The 10,811-nt window shown below is 46.4% G+C and overlaps 1 protein-coding gene across 1 annotated transcript; it reads left to right on the top strand.

Moving 5' to 3' along the window:
- Positions 1 to 4,352: 4,352 nt before the first annotated feature.
- On the top strand, positions 4,353 to 10,368 carry KRT9 (keratin 9). The gene is made up of 7 exons (XM_020972751.2): positions 4,353 to 5,015; positions 6,415 to 6,497; positions 7,180 to 7,336; positions 7,707 to 7,868; positions 8,853 to 8,978; positions 9,213 to 9,436; positions 9,940 to 10,368. The coding sequence occupies exons 1-7, from the start codon at positions 4,353 to 4,355 to the stop codon at positions 10,349 to 10,351; spliced, it is 1,827 nt and encodes a 608-aa protein (XP_020828410.1). The 3' UTR covers positions 10,352 to 10,368.
- The last annotated feature ends 443 nt before the right edge of the window (positions 10,369 to 10,811 follow it).

The following is a 10,811-nucleotide window of genomic DNA, read 5'->3' as shown; positions in this document are numbered from 1 at the left end:
ATGGCATCATGAATCTCTATTTCATGCTGCTTTTTTTTTTAAAAAGTATATGATAAATCCCACACTGTCTGTCCCTGCTTGTTCTGCTCCTGCTTCCCCTCTCACCTCCACTTTCCCATCTCTTCTTTCCTTTCTTTTCGCTTCTTCCACTCCTCTCCCACCACTCCCTCCTCCCCAATAAAGTTTGTTTTGCTTTCAGCTATTGCCTCCCTGGCATTATCCTCCCTCTTACTTAATTGTACTCTGGATACCATTCCCTCCCATCTCCTCACAAGCTTGCAGCTTTGATCTTTGCCTCTCTTGATAATTTTTAATCTCTCCTTACCTGTTGGCTCCTTTCCTGCAGACTATAAAGAACTCCTGGGATCTCCCTCACCCTTAAAAACACTTTCACTTGATCTCTGAAGCTTTGATCGATATCTCTCCTCTTTTTTTCCAACTCATTGCCTCCACTTCCTTTCCTCTCAGTCATTTCTCGTCTCTTGCAAATTGACTTCTGTCCCACCGCTCACAGAAACTGCTTTCCCCAAAGTCACAAATTATCTATTTATTGCTTGACCCAATGGACTTTTTTTCTGATCCTTCTTGACCTCCCTGCAGCAATTGATACCTCTGGTTATCTCTTCCTCCTGGATACATACATATAATATATGATAAAAACTATAATAATAATTATATGTGTATAATAACAACAACCCATGGAGGCAGTGAATAGAGAGCTGGCCTTGTTCAGGAAGACTTCAAATGTTCCCTCTGATATATATTGGCTGTATCACTCTGGGCAAGTCACTTAACCTTGCAGTGTCTTCAGGGAACTCTAAGATTGTAAACTGCAGAGCAGTTAGCTCAATGTGCATTTGTGGAGGGAGTTCTCTTACCGGGAGTTCCCAATACCAACAAAGTCACAGGTCTGCTCCTAATCATAGGCATATGTTCATTATCTCTTATAGAGTTTTTTCAAAACTAGTAACATTTCATAGCATCATAGGATTGAGAACTGGAAAGAACTTTAAGGATTATCTAACCCTCGCGCCCTCATTAAAGAGGCAGCCAAGGGGCACAGTGAGAGAGTGTTGGACTCAGGATCATGAAGATTTGAGTTTGAATCCAGTCTCATACACTTACTAGCTGTGTGACCCTGGACAAATCACTTAGCCTCGGTTTGCCTCAGTTGTAAAATGGGGATAATAACAGCACCTACTTCCCAGGGTGATTGTGAGGATCATAGGAGATTACATTTGTAAAGCACTTTACAAACCTTTAAGTATTATATAAATCCTAAGCTATTATCATTATATTATTTTACAGACGATGAAACTGATGCTCAGGCAGAGAGAGTGCCTTGTCATACGGGGAGTAAGTGGCCAAGCCAGGATTCAAGCTCAGATGCTGCTTTCAAATCAGGTGTTATGTTACTCTAGACAGAGCATTCCACGACAATGGGCAGCTAGGTGGCTCAGTGGATAGAGCACTGGGCCTGGAGTCAGGAAGACTCATCTTCATGAGTTGAAATCTGGCCTCAGATACCAGCTGTGTTGCTCTGGGCAAGTCCCTTAACCCCATTTGCCTCAGTTTCATCATCTGTCCAATGAGCTGGAGAAGGAAATGGCCACCCAATTTAGTTTCTTTACCAAGAAAACCCAAAGGGGTCACAAAGAGTCTGACCGGACTGAAATGGCTCAACAATGACCTCACAATGATGCTGTGAGGGAGAGAGGGCAAGGACTAATATAGAGTGTTAGCTTTAGTAAAATTCTGGCCATCTATAAAGTGAAGCTGGATAAATGACTTCTCTCCTCCCGGGGTTTTCCTAACACTCTTCTCTCTTTACAGGTTCTCTCTGTGTGAGCCTATCAATTCCCTTGGACTCAGTTATCATCTCTACGCAGATGACTCCGTAATTTACAAATCCAGCCCTCATCTCTTTCTCTGACCCTGGATAAATCATTTAGCTTCCGCCTCGGTTTCCTTGTCTGTGTTGTTGTTCAGTTGTTTTATGACCCCATTTAGGGTTTTCTTGGCAAAGATACTGGAGTGGTTTGCTGTTTCCTTCTCCAGCTCGTTTTATAGATAAGGAAACTAAGGGTTAAGTGACTTGCCCAAGGTCACACAGTTAATAAGTATCTGAGTCTGGATTTGAACTCAGATCTTCCTGGCTCCAGGCCTGGTGCTGTATCCACTGTGCCACCTAGCTGACCTTTTTCGGTCTGTAAAATGGGGAGAATAATGGCATTCACTTCCCAAGGTTGTTGTAAGGGTCACATGAGATAATATTTATAAAGTACTTAGCATAAGGCTTGGCACTTAGCAAGCACTATGTAAATGTTAGCCATTATTGTTGATCCTGCATCTCTAACTTCTGAACATCTCCATCATTGCACAGGCCTTTCAAATTCAATATGTCAAAGCAAACTCCCCCTCCTCCCTACATTATCCCTTCCTTCTTAATTCTGTTCAGGCTATTACTATTCTTCCCCTCTCCCAGGGTCACAGTTCAGGGTATGTGGAAGGATGTAAGAAAACTAGAGAAGTAGCAAGGGGCGAGGTTATGAAGGGCTTTAACAACCAAAGAGAAGATTTTATATTTGATTGATTCTGGAGGAAATAGAGAGCCTCTGGAGTTTAATGACTAGTCAAATGGCATGGTCAAAGCTGTGCTTTAGGAAGCCCACCTTGGCAGCGGAGTGGAGGATGGACTGGAATGGGGAGAGACCTGTGGCAGGGAAGCCAACCAGAAGGCTATTAAAATAATTCAGGGGTGAGATGCTAAGAACCCGCGTGGTGTCAGAGGAGGGGTGGCAGCACATACGAGCAATGTTACAAAGGCAGAAATGGCAGGAATTAGAAACTGATTGGGTATGGTAGGTGACTGGGAGGATGGTAATGCCCTCAAAAGTAATACAGAAAATGCCCTAATCTGGTTATAGTTATCCCTTCAACAACATGGGGGTTAGGGGTGCAGCGCTGCCACCCTCTTCCCCACCATGATCTGGAAAATCCATGCAAAATTTTTTGGCCCTCTGTTTGCACCAGAGAAGAAATCTGAATTTTTCTTTTTCTTTTATGGGGTGTTTATAGTACCATATTGTAAAATTTGGGTTGATATTATACAACAATATACATACATATATTTTATGCAGTTCTGAGTTTCTAAACTTTTTGTGTGTCATCTGTGGCTTCCACAAAACTCCAAAAAAAATTCCTATTTAATTTCTTATGGCGACCAGTGATATATCGAAACCTGGGATGGAGAAAGTCCCAATGTAGAAAGGATAACTGTATTTTATCTTCAAACCAGGGGCTCTTCAAGGGCAAATGCTGTGTCTCTCCTATCGAATTGGGAATTCCCTGAGGGGCAGGGACAGGTGGTGTGGCAAGGACTGTAGTTCTCCCTAGATGAGTAATTTCTCTCCCATCAGTTTGATATTTCTCCAAGGGCAGGAGCTGTGTCCTCATAATCATGCCAGGAAACAGCTAAGTGAAAAGACTATGTCTCCCCCAGTAGACTGGGAGCTCCCCAAGGGCAGGACTTGAGTTTTCTTCATTGCACTGGAACTTCACTGAAGGTTGCAACTGTGTTACCCCTCATTAGACTTCAGAATTCTCTGAGGGCAGAGACTATGTTTTCCCCCATCATACTGAAAACTTCCTGAGGTCAAGGACCTTCCTTCTTTCCTTCTTTCCTTCATTTCTTCCTTCCTTCTTTCCTCCCCTCCTTTCTTCCTTTACTCCTTTTTTCTTCCTTCCTTCCCTTTTTCCTTCCTTCTGTACAAGGTACTGTGAAAATCCTCTTCATGCTTCATTTAATGTACATTCTACAGAAGACAACTTAAGATGGGGAGATGAAGGGAAGCATCTGTTTCAAAGGGCGATTGGCATGGCAACCAGGTGATGAGCCCAGGGAGATGGTATTAGGGCCATAGGAATTCTTAGCCAAGACCATAAATCTCAAGTGCACTGTGTTCCAGGACCAGGGTGAACTGGGATCTAGGTCACCTCTCCTTTTCTCCTTTCCCATCCCCCCATTTTCCCTTGGCAGTAGATACGATTTATGGTGCCCCTGACAGCCTATCTGTCAACTTACCCCACACAATGGAATAGAGTAGGTTAAGCCGGGGGCCTGGGCTGACACGGGACGCTCTGCCTGGGGCTCCGGCCGGCTCGCAGATCCCATACTTCTTTTGCTGTGCTTGAGTGTTTTTGGCAGGGACAGGGAGGCAGACTTGGGAAGGGGAAACACCCTGCTGGTGCCACCCACTGCTGGTGGTATAAGAAGCCAGGGGGACCACGGCTTTGTATCTTCCATTCCGGAAGCAGTTCCAGGAGCTCTCAACAAGCTTAGGGGCAGCATCATGAGTTATAGACAAGGTTCATCTTACTCCTTTCGAGCCCGCAGCAGCGGGGGAGGAGGAAGCCTGAGAGGTTCTGGAGGGGGAAGCTGCAGCATGCGGTCTTCTTCTAGCCGATTTGGATCCTCTGGGATGGGAGGAGGAGGAGGAAGATTTTCTTCAGGCAGCAGTTATGGTGGTGGTGGCGGTGGCAGTGGCGGGGGATCCTGTAGCATGCGAAGTGGAAGCAGCTCCAGTTTTGGGGGTGCCTATAGCGGTGGTGGTATGGGGGGCTCCAGCTATGGAAGTAGTGGCTACAGTAGTTCCAGGGGCTATGGTGGTGGTTCTGGGGGTTTTAGCAGTGGCTCTTATGGAGGCTTTGGTGGTGGCATGGGGGGCTTTGGAGGTGGCTTAGGGGGCAGTAGCATGGGGAGCTATGGAGGTGGCATAGGGGGTTTTGGTGGTGGCACAGGAGGAGGTGACGGCCTCTTGAATGGTGGAGAGAAGGTTACTATGCAAAACCTCAACGACAGACTGGCTTCCTACCTGGACAAGGTGCGTTCCCTGGAGGATAGCAATAGTGACCTGGAGGGAAAGATTCGAAACTGGTACGACACCCACGGTCCTAAATCAATCACAAAGAACTATTCTCACTACTATAACTCCATCAATGACCTCAAGGACCAGGTAAGTGGGAGATGATGTCTCCTTTCTCTCTCTCTGCATTCAATGTCTCACCTTGAGGTAAGAAGGAAACTAACAACTCTAGAGCTGAAGGTCCCAATGGGTGACTGCCACAGTAGTTCTCTGGGAAGTTGGTCACTAGAAGGACAAAGGACCAAGTGAGCATTATTCTTCCAGAAAGCATAGAGAAAAGGTAGAATTTTTCATGGATCTTCATAGAGAGTGTCTGTTGCTTACTAATTCATCAATCAACAAGCATTTACTCAGCATCTACTGTGTGTCATGCTCTATTAGGTACTAGAGATACACAGACAAGAAGAAAACTGTCTCTTACCCTCAAGGAGTTTGCATATTATTGGAGGAGACATGTACATAAATTCATGCAAAATATATTACAAAGTTAAAGGGGAAATTTTGGGGGTAGAAGGGACTGGCATAGAAGCTCAGAATAGCAGGAAGAACTTCAAGTTGAAGATGATGCTTGAGTGGAGTTCTGAAGAAAAAAAGAGGTAGAGGTAAGGGAATACATTCCAAGTGTGAGAAAGAGCAAATGCAAAATGCACAAGTGGTAAGGAAAGTGTCATGTGCCCCTGGGCCTCAGTTTCTTTACACATAAGACAAGAGGGTTGGACCATTGGATGTTCAAGTCCCTTCCAGGTCTAGAGCTATGCTGAGTTCCATGTCTGGCTCTATTACTCTCCTCCATACCTGACCCACACAGGAGAAGGATGGGAGATTGGACTCCATGGCTTAGACAGTGACCATACTTACCGTTGCCAGGAAGCTTATCTGTCAGAAAACTTGAATTTTATCAGAAACAAACCAGAGTCTATTCTTCCATCTCACCTCCCCTTCCTCCACGTCACATAACAGAGAAGCCCAGTCTAAGGAATTTGGTGAATTTATAGGTGTGATCCAAGATGGGGCTGTACTCCAAAGCAGACCAGGGGTCTATAGCTTAGATGCTGAGGATGAAAGTGTCCCATGCACATTTCTGTCTTGCTATTCCATTCTTGTTTGTAACCTCCCGGCAAAGGATACTTCCCCACAGTCTCCCTCTCACAAGCCTCTTTGGCTCTTAAAGGGATCTTTTTTTTCTTTGTTGGGTTAGCAGATCCAGATGCATGCACTGGCTCTCTTAATGTTGAGGGGCAACACTGGACAGAAGGTGCAGATAGGAAGGTGCAGATAGGAGGGATCCTGGGACAAAACCCAGAAGGCTAGTTATATTGATTACTCTGAACTTTTCCTGTGAAGACAGTAGAAAGAGCCTGGGCTGTTGGACTCTCCTGACCACTGGTCTACAGTTTTGCTAGGGCCCCATTTCCCTCCCAGCAATGAGATATAATGGGGAAGGAGAGGAAGAGAGGATACTTAACATTTTCCTTTCTCTCTTTCTTAGATTCTTAATGAGACATTAGACAACAACAAAGTCATCCTGGATCTCGACAACGTCCGCATGACACTTGATGACTTCAGGATGAAGTAAGACTCTGTGCAATCAGGTTGCTAGATGGGGTAATGGATAGAGTGTTGAATTTGGAGTCAAGAAGACATGAGTTCAAATCCTGCTTCACTTACTAGCTGTGTGGCCCTGGGCAAGTCATTTAATTGATTTTAGCCTTAGTTTCCTCATCTGTAAAATGGGGCTAATAATAGCGCCTACCTCCCAGGGGTGTTGTGAGGATCAAATGAGAAAACACATGTAAAGTGCTTTGCAAAACTTAAAGGACTGTAAGTGCTAGCTCTTCTTCTTCTTCTTCCACCTTCTTTTTCTCTTCTTCCTCTTCTTCCTCCTCCTTCCTTTCCCTTCTTTGTGTGCCTCCCACCATGATCCTTTTTTCCCCTAGGGCTTTTTTTTTTTTTAGGCAATTGGGGTTAAGTGACTTGCCCAGGGTCACACAGCTGGTAAAGGTCAAGTGTTTGGTCTGAGGTTGGATTGGAACTCAGGTCCTCCTGACTTCAGGGCCAGTGCTCTATCCACTAGGACTTTTCTTTAAAGATTAAAAAGGTAGAGATGATTCTGGAAGGGGAAGGCCATCAGGAAGGAGGCAGTCTCCTCTTTCCATGGTGTCTCCCAATCTATGGAGTGGAGGTCTCTGTGTTTCTTACCAGACTCTAACCTACCTGAGCCCTGTTTTGCCCATCTTCTCTGCCTATGCTGCAGGTATGAGATGGAGCTGAACCTAAGACAAGGAGTGGAAGCAGATTGCAATGGGCTGCGCTCTGTATTGGATGATCTGACCTTGTCCAGGGCTGACCTTGAGATGCAATATGAGACTCTGCAGGATGAGATGCAATCCCTGAAGAAGAACCATGAAGAGGTAGGCTCTCTGGCTCACAGCAGCACAATGAGCTGAGCTAACAGGATTTACTGGGAAGGGGAAAGAAGAAGAGGAGTATGTGGAGGCTGACTCAGGAAGGGCTCAACAGTCCCAGGAGCAAGGGATTTCAGTATCTTTCTCCCTCCAGGTAGAACTTTTGGATAAGGAGGGTAGAGAAGGTGACCCCTCAGCCCAGCCTCCTGAAATCTGCCCTAGCTAGCATAGCTAAATGTTGGCTGTCCAGTTCTACAGTCTCTGTTCGCAGAGCTCAAAAATGGGGAGAGTTAAAGGAACAAGAAAGAGGATTAGTGTCTTTATGTCCTTTTCAAACTACCCAGCCTGCCTCCTGATCTTTCTTCTTTCCTGACAGGAGATGAATGGATTAACTGGGCAGAACAGTGGTGATGTCAGTGTGGAGATGAATGCTGCTCCTGGTGTGGATCTGACCCAGGTCCTGAATAACATGCGTGAAGATTATGAGAGGCTTGTTTCTAAGAACCGCAAGGATATTGAGGATCGGTTTGAGACCCAGGTGAATGATCCATGATGTGAGAATGCCAAGCCTACACTGCAAAAGCTGGGCAGGATTGTGCTTGGGCATTCCTTAAGGCTGGAGCTGGGTAGGTTTCCTGAGTCACGGGGGAGCTAAAGTCTACCGCTCCCCTACACATTTAGGCCATAATCCAGGGGCTATTTGGTGGTGGTGGTGGGGTTCCCGATCTCTGATTTCAATGGGATAGGGATTCCCCTGTATGGAAACTCTCTCCACCGAGAAAACAGGCAGCTCCTTTATAAATTACAGTCCCTAACTTACAAAGAGCAAGCATGGCTTAGAATCAGAAAGGCCTGAGTTTGTATCTTGCCTCTGACACTTATTAGCTTAACTAACACTTGATACTTAATCACTGAACCTCTGTCATCCTCAGTTTGCAAAATGGGAATAATAATACATAGTATTATCCTCATTTGCAAAATGGAGATAATAATAACTGTGGCCCTTAGCTCGTAGGGTTAAATGAGGATTAAATGAGATTAGTGTATATAAAGTGCTTTGGAAAGAAAGAGCTCTGCAGGGTTTCCCAAAAGCCTTAGTGTAGTCTTAAGCTTTATTAGTTTAAAACTGCACTAAGACTTTTAGGATATCTTATATAAATGACTATTATTGTTGTTACTATTATTATCTTAAGACTTTCCTGGGACACCAACATGCTAAGTGTCAGGGTCATGAAGTCAGGCATATGTGTCAGAGGAGAGACTTGTACCCAGGTCTTTTTGAGGATGGCCAAGGATGGCTAGCTCTCCCTCCCCCTGCTATAATATGCTTCCTCCTTATAGCATTTCAGATATTTTAATCAGGCAACCCAGAGCTCCGAAGAGGTCCTCCCTCCCTCTCTCTCTTCAGTGCTACCCAGTCTGGCCTTAGCTCTAGCAGTGGGCACTCTAGCCCTCGTCACAACCCTGGGCCTGAAGCCAGTGACTGGCAAGTCCAATCTCCATTAAACTTCGGTTTTTACAGATGACTCAAATAAGCCAAGAAGTGACAACTAGCAGCCAGCAGATAGAGACCAGCAACAAGGAATTGACTGAAACCCGGCACAACTTCCAGAGCCTGGAGATAGAGTTACAATCCCAACTCAGCATGGTAGGTATTTTGACCACAGTCTCTGGGGGAATTTGGGAAGGAGGGATGGCCAATCCCTAGATATCAGAAGAGGTGGCTAAGCACATTCATCCTCAAACAAGCCACAAATGGTACCTTCAACTCTTAGTTTCTTATCCTGAGATCCCAATGGGCACTGCCCTGACCTTCCACTGATCCCTCCACCCTCCCACCTACCCTTCCACCCATGTTTAAGGCTCCCTTTCCACTTTCTAGAAAAATGCCCTGGAGAAGAGTCTGGAGGACCTGAAGGGGCAGTATTGTAGCCAGCTGGCCCAGATCCAGGCCCAGATCAGTGAAATGGAAGCCCAGCTGAGTGAAGTCCGAGCAGAAATAGAATGTCAGAACCAGGAGTACAGCAACCTACTGAATGTCAAGGAGCGACTACAACAGGAGATTGCTACCTACCGAGACCTGCTGGAAGAAGGACAGCAGGATGTGTAAGTGGCTCAAGAACTAACTCCATTTATTTACTCTCCCCTCCCTTACCATGCCTAGGACAGGAAGACCCCCAGGATGCCAGGTGGCTGGAAAGAGTGGAATGTCGGGGGTTTTCTCCTGTCCTTCAAGGCTCATTGTCCCCTGGGCAAGTCTGTCCCTGGTCAGATGGGATCCCTGGAGAGGAAGGGACATAAGACTGGGACAGAAGAACACATAGTTTGAAAGATTTCATGGCCTTTGGCATTAGAAGAGAACTTAAGAGATCCATCTGAGAGAAGGAGACTCATCTAACTGGTCCCAATTTATGACTCCTTTCCATCCATGTGGGAAGAACTGGCCATTGACCAGTCTTCAGCCTCAGTTGCCATGATGCTAAAACCAAGAAACTTGTAAGTAGGGAGAGTCATTGGGGTTCCTGTACTACTTCATGCATAGCCCTAGCTCTCTCCTCCAGGAAGGCCTCACTCATAAGCTCACCCTCATTTTTTCTTTTTCTCTATAGTGATTCTGGATATGGAGGAAGAAGTGGAGGTAGAGGCAGAGGTGGAGGCAGAGGTGGCAGCGGGTATGGAGGAGGAAGTGGCAGTGGAGGCGGATATGGCGGAGGTAGTGGTAGCGGAAGTGGAGGCGGCTACGGTGGCGACAGCAGCAGCGGGTACGGCGGAGGAAGCGGCAGCGGAAACGCTGGTGGAAGTGGAGGTGGCTACGGCGGTGAGAGTGGCAGCGGGTACGGTGGAGGAAGCGGAAGTGGAGGTGGATATGGTGGCGAGAGCGGCAGTGGAGGAAAAGGTGGCAGCAGTGGTGGAAGTGGAGGCGGCTATGGCGGTGAGAGTGGCAGCGGAAGCAGAGGCTCTGGAGGCGGCTCTGGAGGTGTCAAGTCCTCCCACTCTGGCTCTTCCCTTTTCCAATCCTAGAGTGGCAGTGATGATTCACAAGGTAAGAATTGAGAGGGCTTTTAAAAATGTTTGGTGACATTTCTAGTTAGTTGGGCCAGAGTAAAGTGGTCCCATTGCCTAAACTCCACGCACCCTACCTCTGAAACTCTCCTGGCCAGACACTCTCGGACAAGTGAATCCATCTGTCTGGGCCTCAGTTTCCTCATCTGTAAAATGACAGTTGGACTAAATTATCTCTAAGATCCTTTCTGGTACTAAATACTAGATCTCCTAGTGAGCTTTCTTGCTGCTTATGAGCCTTTTGTCTCCTGTGAGCCTCCTCGCCCCTTCCAAACTTTTCCTGGTCAGCTTCCTTCCCTCCTCTGAAGTCCCCTGCCCTCCCACTACCCCCATAGCCTCTTGCTGGGGCCTGGAAGCATACAAAGTCTCCTCTCCTCCCTTAACCATTTTCCTCCTATCCTTTTCCAGGGTCCCAGAA

Source organism: Phascolarctos cinereus, unplaced genomic scaffold, assembly GCF_003287225.1.
Source record: "Phascolarctos cinereus isolate Bilbo 61053 unplaced genomic scaffold, phaCin_HiC Scaffold_5;HRSCAF=322, whole genome shotgun sequence".
Taxonomy (NCBI): Eukaryota; Metazoa; Chordata; class Mammalia; order Diprotodontia; family Phascolarctidae; genus Phascolarctos; species Phascolarctos cinereus.
The sequence above is the reverse complement of the archived record's forward strand: the minus strand, read 5'-3'. Positions and strand labels throughout refer to the sequence as shown.